The 16,839-nt window shown below is 43.0% G+C and overlaps 1 protein-coding gene across 2 annotated transcripts in view; it reads right to left on the minus strand.

Moving 5' to 3' along the window:
- Positions 1-3,552: 3,552 nt before the first annotated feature.
- snx29 (sorting nexin 29) overlaps positions 3,553-16,839 on the minus strand; it is a 556,462-nt gene continuing 543,175 nt past the window's right edge. For both annotated transcript variants that reach the window (XM_078418306.1, XM_078418305.1), the window contains one exon: positions 3,553-6,120. In XM_078418306.1, coding sequence (XP_078274432.1) covers positions 5,994-6,120 — 127 coding nt within the window. In that variant the 3' untranslated portion in view covers positions 3,553-5,993. The remainder of the gene's footprint in view (positions 6,121-16,839) is intronic.

Here is a 16,839-nt window from a genome sequence, read left to right on the forward strand (position 1 = left end):
AGCGCAGCGGGGGAGTTGCTGCTACACAGCGCCAAAGACCCGGGTTAGATCCTGACTACGGGTGCTGTCTGTACGGAGTTTGTACGTTCTCCCCATGACCACGTGGGCTTTGTCTGGGTGCTCCGCTTTCCTCCCACATTCCAAAGACATGTAGCCTTTTTGGCTTCTGAAAATTGTCCCTAATGTGTAAGATACATTGTTAGTTACAAGGTGTTAGTTGGAGTGAACTCGGTGGGCCAAAGGGCCTGTTTCCACTCTGAATCCCTAAACGACACTAAACCCTTATCAGCACCTTAATACAGCCACTTAAAACTGTCAAAAAGCTTCTAGAATACACTTTGAATCTATACTCAGTGAACTAGCAACAGTGTTGTATGAAGAAAATCTGAGCGTCACTGATAAGTCATGGAGTCATTCAGCATGGAAACAGGCCCTGCAGCCCAACTTGTCCACACCGGCCCACATGTCCCAGTTGCACGAGTCCCACCTGCCTACAATGGCCCATATCCTTCCAAACCTGTCCTATCCATGTACCTGTCTAACAGATGATCTCCTCTGAGCAGAAAAAGACCATCACAATACTCCCCCCACCTTATCTGTCCCTCAACATCCACCATCCTACTAGTTATGTGTCGGAAGGAACTGCAGATGCTGGTTTAAACCGAAGAAGTCTGAAGAAGGGTCTTGACCCGAAACGTCACACATTCCTTCCCTCCAGAGATGCTGCCTTTCCTGCTGAGTTACTCCAGCATTTTGTGTTTATCCGACTAGTTATTGTCTCTCTGTAACAAAGGGATTTCTATCCTTTGTGGGACCTATTCTCCCACATCGTTTCTCCCTTTAGCCCTCCAGCCATGCCTGCCTTGTGGCAAAAACATTCTTTGGGAATGGGCCAATGAATATGTTCCCGGTTAACTGTTGAATATCCCAGCAAAGGGTTTTGCTGTCTGCTTCCACCAAGTGTCAAAGGCATCCCTTCAAAGTCCCACAGATCTAAATAACCATGAAGACTGCCTACAGTCAACTTTAAAAGCTTCTTTCACATAACTACGCTCTTGGCATTACAAAATGGTGCACAAATGAACACTTGTGCACTTAGCTACATGGAAACCACATCACATGCTTTCTTCATTTATTTAATTTTATTTCCTTTCTATTAGATGGTTTGTTATCTTCCACAGTATTAAATCGTTTTACTGACATTCAAATTAAAATATTAAATGAAACAAAAGTGTTATAAAGTGTTGAAAGCAAGCGTGCAGGTGCAGCAGGCAGTGAAGAAAGCGAATGGTATGTTGGCATTCATAGCAAGAGGATTTGAGTATAGGAGCAGGGAGGTTCTGCTGCAGTTGTACAGGGCCTTGGTGAGACCGCACCTGGAGTATTGTGTACAGTTTTGGTCTCCTAATCTGAGGAAAGACATTCTAGCCTTAGAGGGAGTACAGAGAAGGTTCACCAGATTGATCCCAAGGGGTTGGAGAGGCTAGATGCGGGAAGATTGTTCCCGATGTTGGGGAAGTCCAGAACCAGGGGTCACAGCTTAAGGATAAGGGGGAAGTCTTTTAGGACCGAGATGAGAAAACATTTCTTCACACAGAGAGTGGTGAGTCTGTGGAATTCTCTGCCACAGAAGGTAGTTGAGGCCAGTTCATTGGCTATATTTAAGAGGGAGTTAGATGTGGCCCTTGTGGCTAAAGGGATCAGGGGGTATGGAGAGAAGGCAGGTACAGGTTACTGAGCTGGATGATCAGCCATGATCATATTGAATGGCGGTGCAGGCTCGAAGGGCCGAATGGCCTACTCCTGCACCTATTTTCTATGTTTCTATGTTTCTAATAGCTTCAAATGTTAAGCTGCCCAGTTCACGATCCAAATAACTACAAACATTTCTGTAGGTTTGTTGGTTACTCAGTTTTATTGCAGAACTACCGGCACCTTCAGTGAGTGAAATTAAACTTGAACTAAAACACAATTTTTATACACATTGACAAATGGTCCCCTTCCCAAATGCATCACAGTTGGTTTCTTGAATGCAAGTAATGCTGCCAGTTTACAGAAAGTGTAATTAGAGATGAAAGTTTGATTCATCTTGAACCACACACTCATTGTGACTGCCGTCACAGATCATTAACATTAGTAATTGGAAGCTGGGCATGTATAAATAAATGAGCCTAAATGCTAACAATACATTTGTTGAGAAAATTTTCTTCAAAGTACACCTATCAATCTGTTTGCTTCCCCTTCCAATTTACCAGTTCTTCAATATCTATTTCAAATGAACCACTCGATCCTGTTCATTATTAGTCTAACTTTATGGAATTGATAGTAAAGATGTATTTTAAACCTAACATGATGGTCAAGAGGACAATACGTTAAGTCATCAGTATATAAATAGTATTCTCTGTGGTTGATGCAACCTTTAGACTGCACTGGATGAAATCCCCTTCTGGCACCATTCCTTGTATGTTATACAATGAATGGAAGATGGACACAAAATGCTGGCGTAACTCAGTGCAGGAAGGAACTGCAGATGTGGTTAAAACCGAAGATAGACACAAACAGCTGGAGTAACTCAGCGGGACAGGCAGCATCTCTGGTGAGAAGGAATGGGTGACTTTTCGGGTCGGGTCGGGTCCCGCTGAGTTACTCCAGCATTTTGTGTCCATCATCGGTTCAAACCAGCATCTGCAGTTCCTTCCTACATACAATGAATGGAGATGGCTGTGCACAGCACCAACAACAAAGTGACTTTTCATTTTTGTAAGGCAAAATTATCAATGAATACCAAACACTACCAGCAAGATGACTCATGCATTTACAATCATGAAGTGTCAAGTCTGGTGGAGTGACTAGTTGTCCTTTCATTAATATAATAGGAAATATATTACTTTGCTTTGCAGCCATCCATTCTAGTCAGTAACTTAAGGGAATTTGATCTCATATCTGTTACGGTGATTTCCTCAGCTTATTATAAAGCCAGTTTGAACAAATAAACATCCCAGTGGAAATGAAGCTCACAAATGAATGCTAATAAGGGACTAATTTATGCTCAAAATATTAATTTAAACTTGGTCTCAAAAATATTTCAACATATTTATGGAGTCCAGAACTTTTAACTGAAAGGATGGCCTATCTTCAGTGACCTAGCTATAGGATGCTTTCTAATATTTGAATCTATTGGAGTCCCCAGTCAGTGGAATGTTTTCTAGTGATGATGCATTGCGAGATCAGTTTCCAGGATGATATTTACCCTCATCAAAGTGAAGGTCCATGTCTAGGCTCTTGCTTGAAAATAAATTCACCACACCATTTGAGTGGCAAAGTATCACAATGCATCCAACATTAAATTACTTCTATTTAGTACTACATTTTTGAAGAAAGGCTTGAAGGGGAATAGAGGTGCACTCCTGAGAATTGCCTTGTACAACTTCAATGCAAAACTTCAAAAGTCATGCAACTGCATATCATCCACAAACAGTATTGCAAGAATGCTCACTTCATAAAGAGGAAATACTTAAAAGTTTAACAAAAAAATCAGCAACTTGCACTTAATCATAATCATGCATATTTATTGAAGCTTTTTTGTGTGTTCCCGAGGGAAAATTAAATCTCCTCACAGGATATAAGGACATCTTATGGATTCCTGGCACAAGTGTTGGTGAACTCTCAATGGAGAGTCATGAAATTTTACACATTATTGTTAGGGAAGCACATGTTGGTCCGCTTAGCATTTGTTTCACTTATAAATGGCCAAGTTATAAACAATTGAATGAAATATTTTCCTCAATGCATTTCTAATGACAAGTAAAATGTTAACTGCAGTGTTCAACATCAATTGAATGTTCCATTCTGCACATTGACAGGGGAGAGATTAATCTGTTTGATATCATAGCCAACCTGTCTAATGTACAAGTGCCAACAAGGGGGTCAATAGTTTGAATAAGTGCCCATAAATGTAATGGCCAAAAGATTTTGTGGAAAACATCAGCATGTTCACCATTAGCTTGTTCCATCTCTCTCTCATTGACCCTAAGTCTTCTTTCACCAAGACTGCACACAGTGGACTGAGCAAATTCAAGACCTCTTGGATGATGAATGCAATATACATTATAAATATGTCGCTAATTGATAGGAGAAATCTTGGGCAGTTGAAGTGTGAGTCGGATGGATTAGTGGCAGCACACCGCTGCAGTGGGGCAATTAGTTGCAGTGGTGCAGAGTACAAAGAAAGACTTAGTTGCATATTAATGAGACTTTTAATCATAGTGGATTAAGAAACTTGAGAAATTTGAGAGCTGGAATAAAAGTAGAAAAGCAGGAGTGAAATCATTGTAATTTGATGATATTTTGAGATGGACAATTCATTGTTTGTAATTCTGGCAGATTTGTTTTTCAAGATGAATCATGGCTGTATCTTGTTGATACATTGATTAAAAACGATCAGATGCAGAAATGTATTTAATATAAAAGCTGAAAAGGAATTCAAGAGGGAAAGCATTTTCCTTTGCATGGCAAATCATATTATTCTATTTACAGTGTAAACTTTCAGAGAAATAGTCGTCAGCAAGGTGCATTTAAGCAGGGTCCAAAATATGCCTTGGTGATGCCATAAATGGGAGAGTCCCAATGAAATTTCATTAAATGGATAAAAAATACACCCAGAAGTAAAAGTGTAAGTCTCAAAGTAAAGAAAATATTCAAAGTAAACATGCTTTCTTAAAGTCAATTATACTTATTATTTAAGTATAATTTTAAAAGTGATATTTTGAGCATTCAAATTTACAGCTGCTTTAAGAATAGGTATGTTTGCTTTCTATATTAATTTTAAGGCTAATATTTCTGAACGCATGTTATTGACTTAGAATCTTAGAATTTATTCAAATGTATTAAGTTGTGGTACCCAACCCATGCCTTCATGCAATTGTAGCTATGACCTGAGCACTGAATGCCAGTATTAGCTCAGAAGAACAGCTACTTATCATCCCCATTCTGCACTGTAAAAGAGTAAAGTCAAGATTACCGTACTAAAAATCTTACAAAAAGGATTAAGGTGTGAAGGTTATTAAATTGTTCCTGGGTTATTCACTACTTGCATGTAGAAACCATGCCACTGATGTGCTCTCTTCTCTACCGGGCTCTCAGTAGGATCTGTGTCAACTGATAAGGCTCTTTCTGATGCTTTAAGCACTTTGCCTATCTCAAGCTGCAGTTGTTTCTCAGCCTCTGGCTTCATAAATTTGCAGTGACAAATATAAACTAAGGAATCAATTTGGAAATTGTACTGAGAAACAAAAGTAAGGATTACATTGGATTTCAGACTTTTGGAAACTATTTTACACAAAATGCTGTTTTTTAATAGCATGGGTTTCCAGTTCATATTGAGTACCTTATCATCAACAAAACCTCTCTTCACACTGCCTGTAAGGTCGGGAAGAGAGAAGAAAAGCACCTGCCATTTTGCATCAAAAAAATTGTATTCAACTTGAAACTCTTGCTGTTTGATGTTTATCGATTGAGTATGTGATGTAAAAAGAGATGTGTTTTTTGTAAAGTGGTACAGAAATCTTTCTTTCTCCAAGATATTGTACACAGATATGGAGTGTATTTGAAGGCGTAAAAGTGAACACTAGGAAGTTGATATCGTTCTGGAGGATGAGGAATCACATTTGGAATTCATGGCCAAAAATAGTCATTGAGAGATCTTCTGATTGTGTCACCAAAATAAATAATCAATGCAAATTGTAAATATTCCAAACTCTGCAGGTGAAAGGAGTCTTACATTATCTCGATGGTTCTTTAAGGCAAATAATAAATTCAAAGTTACCAACAATGAAAGGTGCATGAAAATGCACCATATTCCCACATCTTTTCCCAAGAAATAACACTGTGGCATTATCTTCTTCCTCTAAATCAACCGTGCGTGGAAAGGTTATTTGATGGTTGAAATAAAGAGCAGCTGTACAGTGTGCTGAGATCTTCAGACCGTTAACTGGTCATAAGTCACCACTCTGCGGCTCAGGATTCCTCGTCTCTCTGTGGTGAGTCCTGCTCAATCTAGAAAACTTAGAGGCCACCTTCGACTTTGTCTTATTCGCAGGTTCTGCTGTCGGCTGCAAATCACTGTGGAGGTAAAAACAATATTTAAAGAATTGTTAACAATTTGGAATTCAAATCACCTCACTAATCTTTTGAAGATACTACCAGCATTGCTAAAAAAACGCTTGAATGAATTACTAATTAAAAACAATTCACAGAGATTCCCGGAGTCAAGTCTACAAATGACATGAGACCACAAATATAGCCAATATCATGTCTTAAGTGATAGGAGCAGAATTAGGCCATTCGGCCTGTCAAGTCTACTCCGCCATTCAATCATGGCTGATCTATCTCTCCCTCCTAATCCCATTCTCCTGCCTTCTCCCCATAACCACTGACACCCGTACTAATCAAGAATCTATTTCTGCTTTAAAAATATCCATTGACTTGGCCTCCAGAGCCTTCTGTGGCAAAGAATTTCATAGGTTCACCAACCTCTGACTAAAGAAATTCCTCCTCATCTCCTTCCTAAAGGAACGTCCTTTAATTCTGAGGCTATGACCTCTCGTCCTAGACTCTCCCACGAGTTGAAACATCCTCTCCACATCTATTCTATCTAGGCCTTTCACTATTCGATGTGCATTCACTTGACACATTGCACTGACATGGAGTCTCAAATATAAATGGTTTAAGGCAGTGTGTATCAGTATAATTGGACTTGTGAGAAATAGTGTGAAACTAGCTTAAGGGATTGGCATTGCTTCATTTTGGATCAGACACAGAAAGAATCCAAGCGATAGGAAATGACATTTCTAAACCTTAAGAACCTCAGTCACCAGCAACTTAAACTAACTTGAAGGCAGTATGAGCTAAAGCAAAGATTTGAAACAAAATTCGAAAGGAGATTGAGTGTGACTTGAGGGGTTGTCAGTGTGGTGGGGAGCGAATAAAGATTTGCCTTGAAGCAGATGGGGAAAAAATAATAATTCCCCTCCTGGTCCCCACCTGTGATCTTTGGGAACTGCCAACCATTCTTTATTACTCGAATAATCCACTGGCCAGTTTTCTATACTCTACACATCTGAGGTTGGCAGGCATATCCTAACTGAAAATGCCCCATTCACCCATCCTTCATGTACCCATTGATCACATCCTACAACACCTGGATTCTGAAATCTCATGCTCATTTGTGTAACCTTCTTCAGCTCTGCACACTCCTGGGATTCTAGTTCTGTTTAGTTTAGAGATGCAGCTCGGGAATAGGCCTTTCGGCCCACCGGGTTCACACCAACCACCGTACAGTAGTTCTATCCTACGCCCTCGGAACAATTTAAAGAAGTCAATTAACCTACAAACCTGCACGTCTTTGGAATGTGGGGGTAAACCAGGGTCCCTGGAGACAACCCACGCAGTCACAGGGAGAACATACAAACTCCAGACAGACAGCACGCTTGGTCAGGATCAAACCAGGGTCTCTGGTGCTGTAAGGCAGCAACCCTGCCACTGTGCCACCCCACTGGTTTCTCCGAATGATAGCTAATGAATTACATATAAACTGTAGTCAAAGCTGCAATTTAAACACTATAAGCTCCCACCGTCTGCTGCTTGTCAATGAAGGGATAATGACAGTGATTCTGACTGAAGGCCTGGACATCAGGGGGGACACTTCTTGGACAATAGAGCTGTGGGATATTTTATATTCATTTAATAGAGCAGATGAATCCTTAGTTTGACATATCATCCAAAAGGAATCATTTTGGATAATTTAGAAATCCCTCAGAATTGCTCGAGAATGTTGGCCAATATTTTTGTACCAAACTCACTAGAGTGTAACTTGTAACCACAATCAGACAAAAGGCCACAAAGTGCTGGAGTAATTCAGTTGGTCGGGCAGCATCTCTGGAGAACATGGATAAGTGGCGATTCAGGTCGAGACCCTTCCTCAGACTGATTGTAGATGGAGGGGGGAAGAAAGCTGGGAAAGGGATGAGGCAGGATGAAGCACGCAGGTATGAGGTCGACACAGGCGACGGGGTTGGAAAAAAGGCCAGAGATAAGAACAATAGGTGTGACACAGGTATGAAGGGCTTTCGATTGCGAAGCCAGGGGCAGGAAAGTAGCAGAAGGAGAGGGATGGAGAGGGAAGGAGGGGGGAGGAGGGGGGAGGAGGAGGATGGAGGGGGATGGAGGGGAATGGAGGGGAATGGAGAGGGAAGGAGGGGGATGGAGGGGGGTGGAGGGGGGTGGAGAGGGAAGGAGGGGGATGGAGAGGGAAGGAGGGGATGGAGGGGGAAGGAGGGGATGGAGAGGGAAGGAGGGGGATGGAGAGGGAAGGAGGGGGGTGGAGGAGGATGGAGGGGGATGGAGGGGAATGGAGGGGAATGGAGAGGGATGGAGGGGGGTGGAGAGGGAAGGAGGGGGATGGAGAGGGAAGGAGGGGATGGAGGGGGTGGAGAGGGAAGGAGGGGATGGAGAGGGAAGGAGGGGATGGAGGGGGAAGGGGGAAGGAGGGGATGGAGAGGGATGGAGGGGGATGGAGGGGGTGGAGAGGGAAGGAGGGGATGGAGAGGGAAGGAGGGGATGGAGGGGGAAGGAGGGGATGGAGAGGGATGGAGGGGGATGGAGGGGGTGGAGAGGGAAGGAGGGGATGGAGAGGGAAGGAGGGGATGGAGGGGGAAGGAGGGGGAAGGAGGGGATGGAGAGGGAAGGAGGGGGATGGAGGGGGTGGAGAGGGAAGGAGGGGATGGAGAGGGAAGGAGGGGGATGGAGGGGGTGGAGAGGGAAGGAGGGGGATGGAGGGGATGGAGAGGGATGGAGGGGGATGGAGGGGGTGGAGAGGGAAGGAGGGGATGGAGAGGGAAGGAGGGGGATGGAGGGGGAAGGAGGGGATGGAGAGGGTGGAGAGGGATGGAGGGGAATGGAGAGGGATGGAGGGGGAGAAATAGGTGAGAATCCAGCTGGGGCCCAGGGGAGGGAGGCAGGGGGAGGGAGGGGAATGAGGGGTCATGTGGGGGCCTCACTCTGGCGATCGATGAGGTCCGGGACAGAAAGCTCAGTGTGGGAATGGGAAATGGAGTTAAAATGGCTAACAACTGGCAGATCCAAATGGGCTTAGTGGACCGTGCAAGTGTTCAGCAAAACAATTGCTTCTACGTTTGGTCTGTAGACTTGACAGTGTTTCCCTGAACACCTGTGCTCGATCCACCAATCCCCCCCCCCCCCCACTACTCTCCTCCCCTGATTTCACAATCTGCAACTCTTTAAACCTGTCTCACACGTAATGTTCTTATCTCTGACCTTTGTTCCATCAATTTGCATGTTGGAACATCTCCCACGTCTGTGTCAACCTTTCCCCTGTCACGCTTCGTTCTGACCCTTCCCTTTTCCAGTTTTCTCCCTCCTACAATCAGTCAGAAGTGTCTTGACCTGAAACATCACCTATCTATGTCCTCCAGAGATGCTGCCTGGCCTGGCTGAGTTTCTCCAGCACTTTGTGTACTTTAGTGTATTCACCGGTATCTGCCATTCCTTGTGTGTACATTTTGTTCCTCCAAACCTCTGGTTCAAAAGTGAGAATGGACCAAACTAAGCCGTGACTGGCTCATACATCTGATAAGCATCCTCCCTCTCCACAATGGAGACTCAGGATTTCCCCAATACAAATTGCACATCGCTCTTTGAAAATGCCGCTCAACACTTTCATACCCACTGTGAGCTGAGGGAAAGGAAGGGGTGATAATTATCAGGTCCATGCATCTGCTGTGGGGTTAACTCTTGTTAGGCTTTATTTAATAGCCAGGAATGTTTGGATAAATACTGCATTTCAGGCATGAAGCAAGCATGCCTGATTTAGTTAATTAAAACCATACCAGAGAATGCCAATTATCCTCAAAAGATCAACTCAGTTTCAGGCAGCAAATTGTAAACATTTGATTTTGCATTTTTATACAGATCAGGCGACAGTTCTTCTTATTGAGATGTAACCAACCAGGTTAGCTGTTAGGGAAGATAGACACAAAAAGCTGGAGTAACTCAGCAGCATCTCTGGAGAAAAGGAATAGGTGACTTTTCCGGTCGAGACCCTTCTGTACTGTCTTGATTTCAGCAGAGTCTGTACTATGATGATATTAATTTCATCGGCCAGTTTGTTTAAATATGTGTGTCAGATATATGAATGAATGAATTAATACTTTATTGTCACATGTGACAAGTCACAGTGAACTTCTTTGCTTGCCTACCCAAGGTATACAAATAGTCACCACATAAAGGGCGCTGACAAAGTTACAAAATATCCGCGCCAGGTCCCCCTTTGTTCCTTTATCTCCCACGTTGCTTTATATTTGATATCAAGTCAAGCAAGATAACAGGTGATAAAGCAGTAGATTTTATGGAGCACCTTAATAGGAGTGGGGTGGAAAGCATAGGGGTTAGAGTTTGGGGGTCAGAATATTGAATTCCAGAGCTTACAACCTAAAGGATGCATTGATTAAAAATGGAGAAGTTGAATGGAAGAAGTAGCAGATGGAAAAATCAGAATATAGGAATAGGAACAAAGCTGCTGACCTCTCTTTACCGTAAACCTATACTTAACAATAGCAGTTAATCAAGATAATCTAATAGCTGTGGTGCTCAGTGTTGGACTACAATAAATGAAAAACTAACTGGATTTTTAAATTAAAAAGACACAAAGTTCTGGAGTAACTCAGCGGGTTAGGCAGCATCTCTGAAGAACATAGTGTGATGTCTTGAGAGGTCGGGAGCTTTTCTCTTGAAGGTTGGGAGGTTTGGGTGCCGGAAATGAAGACAGAAAAGTTCTTGTTTTCAAACTTAAATTCCATATATTTAGTCTTTTCCAAAAACAGGTAAACTTAATTGTTTGCAGACAGGTACACAAAACCAAAACAGGTAGTTAAATCAAAACTGTAGCTTGCTGCCTTCTTACAAAATATAACTCAAACACTGCTTTTCTCCCTGTCTGTCTGCTCCAGTCATTGTCTCTCTTTTAAAATACATTGCTTCCCTTCCCTTTTAGCTCTCTCACTGAGGCAATCAGCTCATCTGGTTCAGCTGGGCAGCAATCAGTATCAGCAGCAATCAGTGTCAGCAGCAATCAGTGTCAGCAGCAATTAGTCAGCAGCAATCAGTGTCAGCAGCAATCAGTGTCAGCAGCAATCAGTGTCAGCAGCAATCAATCAGCAGCAATCAGTATCAGCAGCAATCAGTGTCAGCAGCAATCAGTGTCAGCAGCAATCAGTGTCAACAGCAATCAATGTCAGCAGCAATCAGTCAGCAGCAATCAGAGTCAGCAGCAATCAATTTCAGCAGCAATCAGTGTCAGCAGCAATCAGTGTCAGCAGCAATCAGTCAGCAGCAATCAGTGTCAGCAGCAATCAGTGTCAGCAGCAATCAGTGTCAGCAGGGCAGGCAGCCCTGCTGACTATAATAATAATAATAATAATCCATTTATTTTATATAGCGCCTTATCACATGCTCAAAGTGCTTTACAAAAACAATTAACATAGAAACAAACAGACAAACTATCCTGACGGAAAAGCGGCGAATACTCAACGCCAGCGTCCTCTCACGTCAGGGTCCGGCAGTAGACATTAAAAAGCACAAGACACACAGATATAATTTTTTACACAAAACAGCCATCACAGTGATTGCTCTAGGCATACCCTCACTGTGATGGAAGGCAAAGTCTTATCTCCTCCTCATTCTTCTCCCGTGGTGCCACGAGGTGATCGAGGCTCCCAACTTTTTGAAGCCCCCACCGGGCGATGGAAAGTCCCAGGGCCGAGCCGAGCAGGCCGATGAAAGTCCTGAGCCCCCACCGGGCGATGGAAAGTGCTGCGGCCGAGCCACGCAGGGCGATGAAAGTCCTGAGCCCCCACCGGGCGATGTAAAGTGCTGCGGCCGGGCCACGCAGGGCGTTGAAGGGCCTGCGGGCGGGTTGATCGTACCTCGCGCTTCGGGACGGTCGAAGCTGCTACGGCTGGAGCTCCCAAAAGCCGGTCGCCAGCCAGGGACCTGCGAGCTCCCGATGTTGCGGTCTGCAGGGCCCACGGCCGAAGCCTCCGAGATGGTAAGTCCAGGCCCTGCGACCGGAGTCTTTGAGGTCGATCCCAGCTGGAGGCCGCCGACTCCACGATGTTAGGCCGTAGCGCGAACGGAGATACGACACGGTAAAGGTCGCATCTCCGTTGAGGAGGAGATTTGAAAAAAAGGTTTCCCCCAACCCCCCCACCACCCCCCTACATTCACAGAATTAAAAATAAAACAAAACGTACACTTAACAACGACAATGAAAAAAAAACCAAAAAAAAACGGAGAGACTGCCGGTGAGCCGCAGCTGCAGAACACAGCCACGCCCCCACTATGGGTTTTGTAGTATTTTGCTGGCAGCCATGATGGTTTGTAGTCCTTGTTGCATCCACCGGGAGGAAATGTATCTCCCCTCTACGACTCTACCTCTCATGATATCACAATAGATAGATTAGTTATCGATGTTCTCCAGAGATGCTGCCTGATCCCTGAAGTTGAGGAACTCCAACACTCTGTGTCATTTTTTGTAAACCAGCATTTGCAGTTCCTTGTTTTTGATTTTTTTAATGTATTGATACGGAACTCAAAATAGATAGATTGCTCAGGAATCATAACGCTGAATGTTTAGTTTAGTCAAGATTGTGGCACATAGGAGGTTCACTCCCATGTTGCTGTAAAGCAATAAGCCTGTAAATCAGAAAAAACCTGCACGGACACATGCTCAGTAACCAACGACAATTAGGACCAGACAATTCGCCAATGGTTTGGACTTTGGAAACCATGTTTTTATAGCTTAGCTTCATGGACCAAATTAAATAAATAAATCTCATGGCACGGTCCATTTACTGGTTAGCACGCAACAAAAGTTTTTCACTGTGCCTTGGTACACGCGACAATAAATTAAAGAACTGATTTAATGCACCCATCCAATGCACCTTGAAAGATGCTTCACATATTGCACATTGCCATGGTGCTGTTTCCCATTCTTTACCCATTGCAGTAATCAAGTGCTCTGCAGATCCATTGTGTCTTTACCACAAAGTCTGGGTTTGACTTTGCACAACTTATAAATTGACAATCTGTCTTGATTAAGTTCATTTGGCATTTACACGAAATAATTAACTAGAAAACCTTATCAGTAAATTTTAGTTCCAGTCAATGATAAATGGCAACAATGCTGTTAAATATGTTTTCTCGGTAAGTTTAACAAGGGTAAGATTCTTTTAAAGTCATACAAATCAATCATATATATGTTTCGATAAGTAAAATAAACAAGTTACTTTGAAGTACTGCCTTTTCACACATGGGATATGAATTTAATTCTGTACCCATCGGTGGCATTTAATAGATCCACAGCCCCACAACCTCTCGTCGTTTGTCTCTGCTAATTTAATGAGATTGCTCTTTTACAAATGTATATGAAACAGCCAAATCTATTGTAATTAGACAATGAAGATTTAAAAAAAATCACAGCAGCTAATTGAAATGATAGACTATATAAATGATAGAATGATATTTCTTACCACCACTGAAAAACTACAAAAATAAAGAAAACTATAATCACAATTATTTTAACAAACAAATATGATCCAAGGCCCCATCAGTCTTTCCAGGTGAGGCAGAGGTTCACTTGCACCTCCTCCAACCTGATCTATTGTATCCGCTGCTCTAGATGTCAACTTATTTACATCGGCGAAACCAAACGCAGGCTCGGCGATCGCTTCGCTCAACACCTGCGCTCGGCCCGATCTGATCTCCCGGTGGCTGAGCACTTCAACTCTCCCTCCCATTCCCAGTCTGACCTTTCTGCCATGGGCCTCCTCCAGTGCCATAGTGAGTCCCACCGGAAATTGGAGGAACAGCACCTCATATTTTGCCTGGGCAGCTTGCAGCCCAGTGGTATGAACATTGACTTCTCCAACTTTAGATAGTTCCTCTGTCCCTCTCTTCCCCTCCCCCTTCCTAGATCTCCCTCTATCTTCCTGTCTCCACCTATATCCTTCCTTTGTCCCGTCCCCCTGACATCAGTCTGAAGAAGGGTCTCGACCCGAAACGTCACCCATTCCTTCTCTCCTCCTGAGATGCTGCCTAACCTGCTGAGTTACTCCAGCATTTTGTGAATAAATACCTTCGATTTGTACCAGCATCTGCAGTTATTTTCTTATACATATATGCTGTCCTAATGATCAATATGATTAATCAAAAATGATGTCCTGATGTTGCTTTACACTCATTTTCAAGCAAAGTTCACATGGTACTCTATCAAATTGTCAGGTTTTCTGGGATTCATTCTATTCTAACCTTTGACCTCAGGCCTAGGCTGGTTTACGTCAACCTGTAGGAAAATAGGATGAATAAAAGTGCACCAATATCTTTCCTATTTTAGCAATCTCAAGGAATGCTTTTCTGTTTCTGTTCATCCAGTAACTCTGAAATCCATCATTCAAGAAACTGCACAGTAACTCCAGCCTGCTGGACAGGCTGCATCCATTGCAATTCACATGACTGCCACAACAGGTCCACTGCAGACACCTCCTCCCTGACCCTGCACTCGTCCCTGGAACACCTGGATAACAGGCTCACTTACGTCAGACTCCTGTTTGTTGACCAGAGCTCTGCCTTCAACACCATATTGGTTTAAGAACAGCTCCACCCAGGACCCGTAAGAAATCGCAGCGATTTGTGGACGCAGCCCAGGCCATCACACGAGCCAGCCTCTCTTCTATTGACTCCATTTACACCTCACGCTGCCTCGGCAAGGTCAGCAGCATAATCAAGGACGAGACGCACCCTGGCCACTCCCTCTTCTCCCCTGTCCCATCAGACAAAAGGTACAGAAGTGTGAAAACGCACACCTCCAGATTCAGGGACAGTTTCTTCCCAGCTGTTATCAGGCAACTGAACCATCCTACCGCAACCAGAGAGCAGTGCTGAACTATGATCTGCCTCTGATCTATCCTTGACTGGACTTTGCTTTGTATGTATCTATACAATGTAACTGGATTGATTGTAATCATGCATTGTCTTTCTGCTGACTGGTTAGCATGCAAGAAAATGCTTTTCACTGTACCTCGGTGCACATGACAATGAACTAAACTGAACTGAACTAAAACAATCAAACTCATCTCTGAACTCATGGACCTAGGAAATAGCACCTATCTCTGCCACTGGATCCTTAACATCCTGGCCAATAGACCACTAAGGATAGGTGACAAAACATCCTCCATCCACTATAATTCTAAGCACCAGTATCCCACAAGACTGCGTTTTCAGCCCCTTACTGTGCTCCCTATAAATTCACGATTCTGCTTCCAAATGCTGCTCTAACTTAATTGCCAGTTTGCAGATGACACCAACATAGTGGGCTGGATCTCAAACAACGACAAGACAGAGTACAGGAAAAAGATGGACAGTTTAGTAACATAAAAACCTCTTCCTCAATGTCATCAAAATGAAGGAGCTGGTCAATGACTTGAGGAAGTGGGGTAGAGTACACGCCCCAGTCTGTGTTAATGGTGCTGTAGTGGAGATGGTTGAGATTTGTTCCTATCCAACTACATTGACGCTGTGGCTAATAATGCCTGGTCATTTTCTTTTCGCTCCTCTCCCATCGGGCAGAAGGTCCAAAAGTTTCTTCCCCTTTGTTATCTGAACTCTCAAATGCTAAGGATGAATTTTGATCTTCCAATCTACCTCAATGCGGCCCTTGAACTTTCTATTCTGCACTTCCTCTGTAGCTGTAATTCTGCACAATTTTTTCTCACGTTTGTACTATCTGATGTACTCATGTATGGTATACCTTGTCTGGATAACACACAAAACAATGTTTTCACTGCATCTTAGTACAGGTGACCAATGTCAATACCAGTTAACAGCAGTATAAATTTCAAAAACAGTTCACAAAGCTGCCTATCAAAAACACATTTTGCAGTTAGTTTTTAAACAAAGTCTCAAGAGAGGAAAGAATGGTAGTTATTGTTGTTACTGTTCACAATGAAGAGTTTTTTTAATATCGTTTACCACTGTTGTTTGTAAATATATAATAAAATGATGATCCTCTTAAATGGCAAGAGTGGAACTACATTGTTATAAAAGTTTGGAAAAGTCTGCACTGAACTATTGTTTTTTGGAAATGCAGTTAGAACCTCCATATCAGGGCTTTCACAGTTGAATGGTTCAGGAACTGAGACTGACAAACTCATCAAAAAATGTATTAGTGAAAAAAGATCAAACTGCTGGAGCAACTCAGTGGGTCAGGCAGTACCTGTGGAGACAAAGCAAAGTCAACATTTGGCTTGAAACCCTGCATTGGAATCGGAGTCATGAAATATGAATTCCAGAGAAAAATAAATTTGTTGCTTAAGTTCTCCTAAACGTTAATTATTTGGCATTTGTTCTTTGCACCATGCCTGAATATAAAGGTGAGCAATCAGCCTGCAGGGAACGTCTGCTCTGGACATTTGCAGTCCCGATAGAAAGCTACAAAGACAAGAGTGGTTGACTATCCACCAAGAATGAAAAAGATGGTGCAATAGAAACAGAAAATAGGAGCAGTAGGCCATTTGGCCCTTCGAGCCAGCACTGCCATTCAATATGATCATGGCTGATCATATGTTTGGATATAGTCCTTTCGTTAAAATGAGAACCTGAATATCAAAATAACCTGCAAAGCAAGTAAATGCAAAACCTAGTTAATGAAAATGTAAAGGTTTAAAAACCGGGTGAAATGGAAATGTGAGAAATTGCTAAGCGAATGGG

The sequence above is a fragment of the Rhinoraja longicauda genome, chromosome 21, assembly GCF_053455715.1.
Source record: "Rhinoraja longicauda isolate Sanriku21f chromosome 21, sRhiLon1.1, whole genome shotgun sequence".
NCBI classification, from domain to species: Eukaryota; Metazoa; Chordata; class Chondrichthyes; order Rajiformes; family Arhynchobatidae; genus Rhinoraja; species Rhinoraja longicauda.